The 13427-nt window shown below is 40.8% G+C and overlaps 1 protein-coding gene across 1 annotated transcript in view; it reads right to left on the reverse strand.

The window, feature by feature from the left end:
• The window catches only part of WDFY4 (WDFY family member 4), a 121151-nt gene that overhangs the window by 50120 nt on the left and 57604 nt on the right, over positions 1 to 13427 (reverse strand). The window contains exons 38-41 of the mRNA XM_017839592.1: positions 9318 to 9395; positions 8175 to 8378; positions 7264 to 7315; positions 5804 to 5970 (exon numbers count right to left, since the gene is read on the reverse strand). Of these exons, the coding sequence (XP_017695081.1) occupies positions 5804 to 5970; positions 7264 to 7315; positions 8175 to 8378; positions 9318 to 9395 (501 nt within the window). The remainder of the gene's footprint in view (positions 1 to 5803; positions 5971 to 7263; positions 7316 to 8174; positions 8379 to 9317; positions 9396 to 13427) is intronic.

Raw genomic sequence — 13427 nt, forward strand, 5'->3', positions numbered from 1 at the left:
TAAACAATTCTCCTGTATCTTCTAACAGAGCCTTATGGAAAGAGTATAAGAAATGTGCTTGGCATGGGTTGATTCTTGATCTTCATATGCCTTCTAAGCAATCAGTGGCTTAGGGACTTACTGAATCCCCTTCCTCCTGCTCATTGCCATATCTCATGTTTACCTATAAACACTCACAACTTGCTCTAATCATTGCTCAGCAAAAGCTACAAAAACTTTGCATGATAAACATAAAAACAATGCATTCAGGTAGCACTGTATCCGGAATCACAGAGATGAAACCTGTGCTTGTGTACTCTTTCTACCCTTTCTGTTTTTTATAAAGAGGAATCACAGGGTGCATCAGCTACAAAGGTCCTATCAGTAAAGTAGGGTAAATGTTATTTAGGGCCACAGAGTTTAAAATTACTAAGAGTACATGAAATCAAATACGTTGCTTTCACAATTTTTGCTAGGGAAACAGATATGTGTTGCCATGGTAAGAGAGAGCAATACAGGTCCACCTCTCTGTGCCACTGACAAGACCTTTCCTGCAATGATTGTTAGGTTGCTTGTTGCTGAAGTCTCATCTTACTTTGAAACCGTCACACACGCGCCTCATTAATCACAGCTTAAGAATACATGACAGGTTGCTTCATTCCCTCCAGCTGCTCAGTGGAGCAGTTTCCAAAAGAAACTAAATCAGCTTGGCCTAGTCTTTAGTAGTAGGGGCTGTAGGCTTGCGTTTGGTCACATCAGAACTGTTACAAACAGTGGATCCAACTTCTTCTGCTCAGACTTGAGTGAAACCACTGCTATCTCTAGAAAGCAAGCCTTGTGGTCACACCTTTGCTTTACAAGACCCAGGGCACATTCCTTTTTTGGTGTAATCACCACTCACCCTCCCTCCCTCCCTCACTCCACTGCAGCAAAAACCACTTCTTTTGTATGCACTTCTCAGGTTTTAACAACTTCCCAAATGCTGCAAGGAAAGAATATCACACATTTGGGGAAAAGGGAGGGTGGCAGAAGAAAGTTCTGTTCTTGTACATGGTTGTGGGCACTGGGACTGCTCTTTGTCCTTGCTTTCTGTGATGAAAGCTGCCATCTGTCCCAACCCATCACCAGTCTAAAAAGCTGGCATCTCTTAGCTGATGATAGCATCTAGAAGACAGTTCTGATAGGATTGTGCTCATACCTCTTGTACACCCAGACATCTCTGTCTCACTCCAGACTCCTCTCAAACAGAAAATGCTGCCAAAAACTAACATGAGCCCTTAAATTTCCCCATAGGGTCAGTTCATTCAAGTTCATGCCCTTCCCACTGCTTCAAGAATAATCACAGCAAAGTCTGCCTGCTCCTTGACTTGATGCATCATTCTATGGAAAAAAACTGTTAGGGAATCAGCTGTGTCTGCTGGAGGGCCCTGGTGCTTGTCAGGTGCTCTGCAGAGATCCAGAGAGCAGCTACAGCCTTAAAATTGAAAGATATTTTTCATCAAGGTGAACATTAAAAAAAAAACAAACCCAGAAGCAGATATAAAGGTAGAATGCTAGGAGGTATCCATGGAACACCAAGTAGTATTGTGAAGGGGCACATCCAGAAGATCAGAGATCTGGTTAAAGATATTCTGATGGGGGGTTTTGTGACATTCACAGCATGAGTCACACCCTGTCTTTTGTATGTAGCTGTAAAGTTGTTCACTGAGCTGAGGTAGGGCTGGAGGAGCATGGGCTGGGGAAGGAGCTCCCAGCAGCCTCTCCACTGCTGCAGAAACCCAGGTAGAGCAAGTCAGACAAGTAATGATCAGCAACACTTAGTCCTTCTTCAGACACTCCCATCCGAACACAGAGCTTCACACTTAAAATGCTTATTACTGCTTAGCACCCCTTCCTGCAGTGGGGTAGCCATTACTATCTCTGGGCCTGCAGCAGAAAAGGAAGAGAAGAAGCTGAGGCACAGAAAAGGGAAATGCCAAGAACTTGGCCACCCAATCCTCTCCTTTGACCACAGTAGCTGCTCCCTGTTCACACTGCACATCAGCAGTTCTTTACTGCCGCATCCGCACAGTGGGATGAAGTGTAACAATGTTCCCATGAAAACAGGCCTTTCTTAATGTTTTGTTTCACTTTCTACAGTTTCCTGAGGAGGTGAACTGGAGAGGGAGGTGCTGCTCTCTTGTCTTTTGTACCCAGTGATGGGATGCATGGGAATGGTTCAAAGCTGCACCAGGGTAGGTTTAGGCTGCACATGAGGAAGCATTTCTTTATGAAGAGGGTGGTCAAACAGTGGAACAGGATTCCTTGAGAGGTGGTTTCTGCCCCAACCCCACCAATGTTTTGGTGTTTCAACAACACCCCTATAACATGCTTTAGCTTTTGGTCAGCCCTGCAGTGGTCAAGCAGATGGATTTAATGATCATTGTAGGTCCCTTGCAACTGAAATATTCTATTCATAGCTGTGAGGTATGTACAATCCCCCTAAAAACACTGGCTCCACCAAGTGGATGCAGAGCTGCTGCACCATTCTGCCAGTCCTAGATGCTGCACTTTACAGCTGTTCCCTCTTTCCATTGAGCCTGTTCTTTAATCAACACCTCTCTCCACACCATGGATTCCAATCCCTCTGATTTAGGCTAGTCCCTTCTATCACTGTTCTTGTTATCCCCTGTGCTCTCTCCAGCCCCTCCTCAAAGCAAAGGCATTCTGCCCAGATTTCTGCTAGGCTGTGCCCGCTTGTTAACTTCAGATTCATTTCCTCAGCTGCTTGGATTTCTTACAGTCTCAAATGACTTCCATGCACACAAACGTTTACCTTTCTCCAAAATTCAGAATTTCTACACCAAAACCATTCCCTGAGCTTTCCAACACTTTCTTCCCTTATTACACAGTAAACACACATTACCAATTTGGCAGGACTACCTTAGGATCGTAAAGATAAGGGAAGCAATCTTACAGTTGGTGCTCAGATTGCAGATACAGGAATCCAATCTCCTTGCCTCTGCTGGTAAAGTAGGGTTATTTTAAAGGTCGGTGCTCTGCCTTTTGGTAAGCAAGTTGATAGATTAGGTCAGAACAGGTTCCTATTTGCATTTCTCTTGCAAAATTCTGCTGCAGTACATGTTGTGCAACATCATCCACATCTCCTCCCACGACTATGCCGCACATAGTCTCAGTATACCTGTACACACTAAAACCTCAGTGGAGCCTCAGCAAAATGTATAATCAAGCAACCAGAGTGTGACAGTTCAGTAACTTCTGAGAGAACAACCCTGACAGCAACACCCTTAAATCTGCACCTACAGTCTGATATATTCACGTAGTGAATTACACACATTAACTTGAGTGCAGGAATAAACCTCCACCTTGTGCTTTGGGCATATATACATAGATACTGTAACTACAGCACCAGTTCCAAACATTCATCAGTGAAGTGACTCAATTCCCAGATTTGATTTCAAAGTCACATTTGTCCCAAGCACACCAAGAGCAGTTCTTTTGCCCAGCTTTCACAGGTGGTCCCTGCTGAGGCCATCTGTAAGGGTGATGAAGCAATAAAGTATCTCAACTACCAGCCCACCATCCTCCTTTAATCTGCAAAACTGTCCTGACCATCCATCCCGTCTGCATTTCTCTGTGGGTAGTTTATTGCATAAAAAAAAAGCCAACAAAAAAGAGACATATCTAAAGGCTTAACTTTGCATAGTCTGGGTGCTGTTCAAACATACAGAATTTGACTGCTCCCTCACATCTCCATTCTCAGGGACTAACCACTCAGCAGCTTCCTTTAGCCTGTACTTAAACTATATCCATTTGCTTTTTTTTTAATACTCACATTCTCTTGCATTCCAAGTGGCAAACTTATCTTGTTTAAATACTTAAGATTATTCTCACAGGAATGCCTATAAATGTTTTCTATTCCATTTTTCAAGTAAGATAAAAGATTAGTGATATTAGCATAGCAATACCCCACCTGCACTCATATTCTCCTGATTTAACTTGCTGAAGAACAGAATCTGAACTAAAAGACAACATCAATATCATTTGATCTGCTGCTTCTGCAAAAAGAAATCTCACATATCTGAATATATACAAAAGTATCTGTTTAATGGTAATGCAAAAAAATAGCACTGGGTGACATTATAAAATAATGACCACTTTCCAGACATGAGCTATCCCTGTGTTCCAGAAATCCATCCCATATCTGCCAAAGCATCACAGTGACTTTTCTGTGCAGTGTAGGAGGTAAGATGGCTCCAGTTGCCTGCTTTAAGTGCAAACAGCTCAGGAGGCAGCCATTGACAAGGCAGGACAGCGGTGCACTAAGTGAGCACAGGACAGCTAATGTCACCCCCCGCTGCTTTTGTTAATACTTCTGTCAGCTCAGCAATGCAGCGACTGCTGCTGGAAAAAAACATGCCTGGCATTTCTGATGGCTTCCTGCAGAGTTACATGGAGAAGAGACAGACAGCCTGAAGGCTTAAAATGAGATCAGTGCATGGAAAACATGCCTCGCATTTTCATGCCTGTCTCCTTCTGCTGGGGAGAGGCATGGGGGGGAAGGGACAAAAGGAGGAGGGGAAGGTAAATGAATTATGTTACATAAACAGACCGCACCAACAGCTCTGATAGCATGAGGAAGTCATCATGTTAGAGAGCATGAATGCGACCCCTGGCCACTGGCAAAGCATCAAGAAAATTTGGTGATGGTATTGAGAAATAAAATAGCTATTTCTATATCTATGTACAACTATCACAGCACTGTGATGACTGAGTTTAAATACTGAAAGTCTGACCCTTGGCTTCCACCATGGGATGCTAACTCTTGGGCCAGTGGGGGAATGATGCCACTGAAAAAAACAGGTACACTGCAAAAGATGAGGGAATGAGATCTTGTCTACTCCTCATGACAAAATCTCCCCAGTTTTGTGGCAAATGGCTCTGTGCAGTGCATATCCAACATCAAAGATTTGATCTGGAGTCACCATGGTGGGGACTATGCTGAAAGCAAAGGGCAGGATGCTGGCTTTTGAGCAAAGAGGTTAAATTGACAACATCAAAGTTACCACCTTCCTAAGAGAAGTTAGGAACAACAAATTGACAACATCAAAGTTACCACCTTCCACAACTCATGTCTTCCCCCAGTGTTCCTGAACCTGCCTCTTCCTTATATTGGGAAGAAACCTAAGAAAAGGGCATCCAGTCCAGTGCAGGAACAAAGAGGGAACAGCAATGTTTTGACAAGATGACACATGATGGAAGTACCAAAGAGGAAGCAGGGAAAATCTTAGAGAAAAGAATCTGTCCAGTTCTCATGGGGAGACAGGAAAAAAAGGAGGATAGGTACAGGGAGGAAGAAAACGTTTTCTGGTATTCATCAGGAAGAGATGTGAATGAACTATCAACCTATACAAAATTGGCACACTCTTCCAGAGATAGTAAATACATTTGATCAAGGCACTGCTCTGAGCATGAGTAAAGGTGGGGGAGCAGGAAAGGAATTGTCGGGGTCTCATAATTTGCCATGTCTTAGGCAAATTCAGACAATACCATCCCATAAGAGAGTATCTTGGCTGCTATGCCCTAATTTTTTTCTGTTACTTCAAAGAGTTAATGTTTATTGCTCTTCAAGAAAAGTCTACATAGGAGTTCATACAGAGGCTGGAAAACTGTAATTGCTGCAAGGAAACAGACAGTGATGATATCTACTGTAGCCTGAATCCACCTGAACCCCAAACTGAAAAGAAGAGATAGGCCTCCACATGGAATTCAGCCTCTAAAATGCCATCTCCCCAGAGAAAATTTTCTAATTCATCTTTCATACCTTTTCACTCTCTGCAAACTCCTGCAATATAATTTGTCTCTCCACACACAGTTCCAAGAAGTCTTCTGAATGGAAACTTTCATGTAGAGCAGGGAAGAATGTTAGCTGGTTACAGTCCAATCCCTTCTTATCCATCTCTCTTTCTTCTCCATTTAATGTCAGGTCTCCTACATCAGCATAAAAGAGATTGCAGTTTTAGTGGTAGCTGGATGACACCAGAAGCATTTGCAATTTAGACTTTCACCCAATCTATTCTACTTTGGGAAATATCATTATTTATCTGCAAAAAAACAGGGAGAAGTAAAATCTGTGACTGCTGAAGAAGGATGCTTAGTTCAGGGAACTAAAGACAGATACATGCAGTCAGTCATAATTCAGACTAAATTCCTATAATCACAGAAGATTAGGGAATTAGGAAAAATTTAAAATGGTAGTCTTCTGGGAACACACACTGAGCAAGCTCTTAAGAAAACCCAAGGAGAGACAATCCACTTACATCTTGCCCAAGCTGTGTCCCAAGTTTTGCATATTCATGGAGTCCATACAGTTAGGAAAGGCATGATGAGCCTTCTTATTGAGGCAGACTGTAACCCCTTTCATGCAGAAACTCCTTGGTTGGAGTCTGTAACTATGACCTCCACTCTCACTTGTTTTCTAGGCCCTATCACACTGAAAAGTGTACAGCAATATTGCATGTTTCCAACAGTGTACAATAGAATCTTGACTTGGAGCAGCTGTACAGGTGGCTGAAATCCACAGCCACAGACTGACATTTCCAAACTACAGTTCTTTCTCAATTACCTTTTTTACCCTTTCTGAAAAACTTTTGACTTCTGTACCACATTTCAGTCCCCTCACCGCCCCCCTGCTTTTTATGTCTATGTAACAGAAAATCTGGCCTTGAAAAATTAAAAATGTTGAGAAAATGATAAGATTTTGAAAAATCTGGTTCTATTTTGAACAGTTTGGCATGTTAACATTCTTGTTGATTTCCTTCCACTCTTCATTATTTTGTACACATTTTTGGAAAGTTACAATTCCTATTACCACTTCTCTGTGCCATCTGTAACCTGGTTTAAAATACTGTTTCAGAGGTAGAACCGTAGTGTCTACTAAAAGCAGGGGAAAAGGCTGCACTTTTCCTTCTGATTTTAAGCAACTGGGAGCTTTCAAGGTGCCCAAGAGTGCCCAAAGCTTTCATTTCAAGATAGCTTTTTTGCTTTAGATCTTTCAGATGGCAAAATGAGAGTAGCAAATTCCGAAGACAATTTTTTATATTACCTATAACAATTGCATCAGCTTTTTCCCAGAAGTTACAGTGACTTTTTAGCCCAGAGCACTGACACTAAGTTTTTTTCACTGTATTAAATTCTGTCCTAGAACTCCATACACTAATTCCAATTATCTTTGACTGTTTGGGTTCACCCTCTTCATGATGCAATTTAGCCCTAAAAGATTACCTGGATTCACTTCAGCAGGGGAGGTTGTTTCATTTCTGTTTGCTAGGAGAACCTGGAAAGAGACTAGGCATGACCAGAGTAGAATATGCAGACAGGTGAACATAACTCAAAACCGTTTTGCAGAGAAAAACACAGATTAGAACTATGTTGCAAATAAATGCCTTCAAAATTCAAATAAACTCGGAAAGGAACCCAAAGGAACAAATGTCAACAATTAAGCAAAAAGACTACTGTCTCTTCAAAGAAGACCCTGCGTGAGGCCAGTTATAGGATAAAAATCATACCACTCTACAGGAAACTGCGAGAATCCAGGCTTTACATAAAAGCTGCAAATGTCCTAGATATGGGAACCTTATTCTGAAATGCTTCAGCTTTTGGTTGATAGTATTGGCACTTGGAGATTAGAAAGACAGACAATAGTACATACCCCACATATACAGTTCAATGTTTAGTTTAAACTACTCTAATTCCCCTTTTGATCATTCACCAGTTCTAGCAGCCCTGATAAGCACAAGACTAACAGGACAGTGCAGCCTTCTAACTTTGTTGCATACATTGGGAAGCACTACATCCTTGAGATACTACAAGCAGAAAAGTATGGACAGGTTATACTGTCCTCAGCCTGGGAAGATTGTATACAAGAAAAGAGGGAAAATCATTCTGTTGCTGTTAAACACATTGCAACCTCTCTTGCTTCTCTTATCTTCTTAAAACCAGATCCCTTCAGTGGGTTCTCTATGCATGGCACAGCATATTGACAAGTCGGGTGATAAGAACCAGAGGAAAGAGATGCACATATTTGTCAAAGGTTGGTATTCACGATCTTGGAGGTCTTTTCCAACCTTAATGATTTTGTGATTCTATAAAGTCACCAGCCCAGAAATAGTGCACCTCTTGCAAAAGCTTTCTACCTCACTCTTCATTCTCATCATTGCTGCTCGAGTGTTCACATCTTGAATTCTCCTCCTCATTCGTGAAGGCCCCTCATAACGATCCAGAATCCATCGTGGCTCCGAGGATCGTGATGCATCTCTCCACGGGCCACTTCTGTAGAAAAGTTGCTCCTCAAGTATCATCCAGTCCTTGGCTGCTTTGCTGTAACCACACTGCTGCATCTGTGGGACAGAACCACTTTGTGCCATGTTTTGAACACTTCCCTCCCCTCAACCAGCAGTGGCACCACCCCAGTGATTCAGAGGGATGTGCCCAACCTACCAGATGGGATAAATGCAGAGGGAACACTGCAGTTCTGGCAAACACAAGCCCAACTGACCACTGGAAGTGTGCTGCAGGAGATTTTGCTAGTCAAACCAGTGATAGTTGGACTAGAAGATACAGTGACAAATACAAGCATGTCACAAACTTGCAAATGGCTGCTTTCATTACATTTCCAACTCAAAAGCAGTAAGTCAGAAGAACCGCATCACAGAGGTTTTATTCACTTCATTTTCGTTCTGGCAAATGTGTCTGTCAAATGGCAACAACCATGCTTGCTGAAAACACAGTCTGAATGTCTCAGTCAGAAGTAACTGTGCTCCCTCCCAGCTAGGCATAAAATTAATTATTTCTACTTAGTAGGTGTGTTCAGGGAGTTGGGGGGCACTAAAATATCAATTTAAAGGAGAGAAGAGGTGATATTTTCAAAGAAGGAAAAGCTTGTTGGTCTCTGATGGCCAATCCTGAAACAGAAACACACCTGTGACATTTTACTGTCTGTAAGGTTGAGATCTCTGAAAAGTTTTACTGGCTGCTAAGATAAAAAAAAAAAAAGTCATAGTCCTCACTTTCATTTCTGCCATTGTGAGAGAGGAATAATTCATTTAAAAAAAAGAAAAAAAGGTTCCTGAAAACAAAGTGGGTAATCCAATTGCTGAGTGATGCTGTCTGTATCACTCTTCAGTGGTAATGTCAGGGATGGAGTATTGTCTCATCAACTCTCAGCAATTCTTTATACATACTACTCCTCTCACTTCTAAAATGCCTGATTTCACAGGGTAGTCCAAGAGCAACCTTTCAACAACAGAAAGCTGTTGCACAATATTCCTGTTCTTTACCTGTATGTGGTTCTTGTACAAAGAGGCATACAGCTCCTGTCCAATTCTCCGGTACCGTTCCATACATGACACAAATCCCTAAAAGAAACATCAGAACACATGGCAAGTTGCTGCAGGTATAAATTCTGTGAGGGACAGAAGCAGGCATTAGTTCCTCTGTCTTTTACAAGAACAAGTAGGGAATATGGCCTGTGTCTGCAACTTTGGTGGCTCTCCAGACAGTACAATGATGAGACAATCATCTGAGAGCAAGTTACACACTTACACTGTAGTCATGATTTTAACAAGGGTCATTAGTAGAACTACTCAAAAGGAAAAAGAAAACAGAAAATAAAATTTAAGGCTTCTTCTTTTGAAGCTGACTTATTACTGCAAGTAGCATAAAAGACATTTATCTGTTGTAGAGACCTTGACTGAAATAAGGATCTATAGTGATCCACCTGATCCTTTCTGCATGAACAGAAAATGCTAACAAAGGTATGGTCTAGATCTCCTTTTCTAAAACAGAAGATGAACTGCTTCAAAACACATTTTTGAGATTTAGGAGCCTAAGTCCTCTAGCAACATGTGACTTGGTGTATAAATACACTATTTAATGGGATTGTGATGCAAAGATATCTGAGCTAGCTCTAGAACTGGAAACTTTGAGAGTTGTGCTAGTGCAAGACAACACCCGTAATAACTGCCTCTGCTGCTCTATGCTACTACAGACATTTTTGTTTCCTGATCAGAAAGGCAAAGCATATGGAATGGCCGTGTGTATAGCTGAAGCATTAAACAACTGCCAAGTAAGCTACTGTCTTGTTTCACCTTATTGCATGAAGATAACTGAAGAACCAATATAGAACTCTGTTTTAAAAGGCTGTCCAACACTCATGGGACTGTTTGAGTCTTGTAACTAGTTTTTCTAAGCAAACACAAGAATAGCTGCTCCAGCTGTTCCTCTCCTTGCTCATTATCTCTTGGTGTAACTGCTGAAAAGTGGCCACCTGGGAAGAGTTCAGCATCACAACCTTCTTAATAACAATCACAGGTAAAAATTCTCCTGTTTGACAGTGTATTTCCCAGAAAATGATTCTAGCTATCCTATTACAACTACATGCTGCTGTGTCTGATCTGGGCAAACTTGCTTTCAAATTTTTCAAATAAAAGCTCTCTGAAAGAGCAACTTCTTTTTCCCCTTAAGTCAATAGTACAACACATCAGGACCTCATTCAGGATAATGCTCCTAATCACTACTGAAAGAAGCAGAATTCCCACAGTATCCAAATAAACTAGAAATATCTGTTCCATGTGCCAGAACATGGTTCTGAAGTCAATATGAGATTCTTCAGCCTTCCCAGAAACTTTCACAAGGTATACCAAAGCCATGAAATTAAAAAACAGGATTCGGAGTGGTTGACCATTAACTGCATTACAGAAAGTAGCAAAAGTGTCCTTTGATAAATTGATAAATTGATCTGTCCTTTGATAAATTCCTAATGATTAGAGGTGGCAGAGAAGGCAGAAGCTGTTCAGAGATTGTATAGGAGAGATGAGAGTGCCCCTAGTGCCATTTGAAGATTCTCATGACCACCTGAGCTTCCCTGACAAAGGTGAGATTTCTGTGAGTCACAGCATGAGGCTAAACTGGCTGTCAAAGTCCTGGCCTCTCACTACCTAAAACCTCAGATCAGGTGGGTAATTTTTAAATGCATGGACTCTGTGCCCCACTGGTGGTGATTCCTCACAGCAAACTGTCTAGCTGCTGCTTGCACTGTGCTATAATTAAGTTAACATACAAGGTCTGTGTGGTGTGCTGATCACTGCTGGCTGCCAGCCAGGTCTGTACCCCTGCCGCGAAGTCACATTTATTGGTGTTTCCCTGCAGGAAGCTCCTGTTTTACACTGATGAAAGTCATTATATTTTTGTTTGTTTAAAGCATCATTAAACCTGTAATCACAGTTGTGGCCTCACAAAACTATTCCATAATTCATATAAAACTCCCATAAAGCCTGACCTAGAAAGCAACAGCATCTCTGCTGTTAAGACAGGCTCAGTACAGGAGAAGAGCTGAGATCAGTTGCATGTGGACATAGGGCAAAAGCCATTCAGAGTAGACAACCAATGCCCCCAAGTATTAATAACCATTTTAGATACTCACAGGCCACTCAAGCCAAGTCAGTGCTCTACTGCAGCTGTTTCAAAGGTGCTCATAGTCTGTATTTCACTCATGGTCACCGTTCAGACCCCTAAGGTCAAAGCCCACATTGCAAAGATTCTCACTGACCCAACTCCTAGCCTTTGAAACATATGAAGGGTCCTAAGAAGGAAAAATTCTGCTAGCCACATCTGGTCAACTGAAGACTATCCAGTTTGGTTTCCAAATGACCTACAGCTAGCCATCTTCAACCAGATGAACATGTCCCTATTGATCATCCCCACAGGAAAGCCATTTGGCTGTAAATTAAATGAACAGTAAAAAAAATTGGAGATGATTGGGAAAAAAAGCCTACATAAGCCAAACCAACCAACAAAACCAAAACCTGAAAAAGATACTCAATAAACATGGAGAATATAGACCAGACTATTATTTATTAAGTGTTCAGTTAAAACAATTACACTATAATTCTTAATGAACAACTAGTGCAAACAAGTTTCTAACAATTAAACAGATTCCATTAAAAAATGTAGGTGTTTATCCTTTAAAATGGCAACTCTTTATGCAGTAGATTAAATACAACAGTGTCACAGTGTAGTATTTTAAACAAGAACAATATGCCAGCTTTGATAATTGTTAATGTAGTGTTACATAATATAAGGTTTGAATTCCATATGCAGAAAAAGAGGTGTAAATATAAGAAATATAATATGCATTTTAGGGAAGGGCATACTAAAAGGCCATATTGATCAATCCTTTCCTAAAAATCTGAGTATGAAACCATGCTTTAAGTCTCTACTTTGCAGCCTTAGACAATCACATTCTAAGTAGAACCAGATCATTTTGCTGCCAGCCAGTATTTAGAGTTTGAAAAGATGATGGAATTTACAAGTTATTTTCCTATTAAAAAACAAAAAAGCCCCATAGATCCAAAAACCATTTCTCCTATTGCTGTGTGGAGTCCTCATGCAAATAGGAGAGAAAGTGATTAGCACTGAGGAAATCCAGAGAGTGAGTTTTCTATAATTTCTTTCAACTAAAGGAATTGAAAGACTGCTTGTAATGAGAAACAGTAAAAAAAAAAAACAAACCAAACCAAAAAAAAAAAAAACAACCACCCCCCCCAAAAAAAAACAGTTAAAAAGAGAAAAAAAAAAAGAGATTGAGGTGTGACTTCTAAGTTAAATCTCTACTGAGTTCTGGAATGCTTTATGTCTGTTTTTTTTTTAATATATATAGATCACTTAACATTCCCACACCTCATAAATATTCAGACTTGCCATAATAAACTCATGTTGCATGATACAGACACCACATGTACCACAGTTCTTTCCTTAAGAAACATTCTGTCCCTGGGGCTCTGCACTTTGAAGCTTTCTTGGAGAATTAAAGGCTATATTTTACAGAATATATTACAGAACACACATGCACACAAAACTATGTGCCAAAACTCTTAATAAATGAAAATAAACTTCAAGACAAAATAATTTTGGACTTCTAAAAGACAAAAGGAAAGCCCAAATATTCAATCCCTCACTATGCCAAACAAATAATCTCATGGATGATAGTGACAATACCCACATACCTGTTTTGAAGCATGTGTTTTAAATCACCTGTTGGTAAGGGCTAGAACTAATGATAATGGTACACTATTTTAGCTCTTCTGAGCAAAATAAATATTATAAACATATAAGCATAGAGAGTAAGGGCATTTATGTAGCAACAGCTATAACAAAAAAAGTAATATACTCTTGTATAGTACTTTTCACCAGTACATCTCAGAGGTCTTTATGAAAGAGGTAAAAGTCTTTAGCTTATAGTTGGGGAAACTAAGACAAGTAAGCTTCTGGAACATCACAGAACCATAGAATGGTCTGAGTTGGACAGGACCTTAAAGATCACCTACTTCCAACCCTGCTGCCATGGGCAGGGACACCTTCCACTAGACCAGATTACTCAGAGCTGCATC

This window comes from Lepidothrix coronata, unplaced genomic scaffold (assembly GCF_001604755.1).
Source record: "Lepidothrix coronata isolate B3197 unplaced genomic scaffold, Lepidothrix_coronata-1.0 Scaffold8, whole genome shotgun sequence".
Lineage (NCBI taxonomy): Eukaryota > Metazoa > Chordata > Aves > Passeriformes > Pipridae > Lepidothrix > Lepidothrix coronata.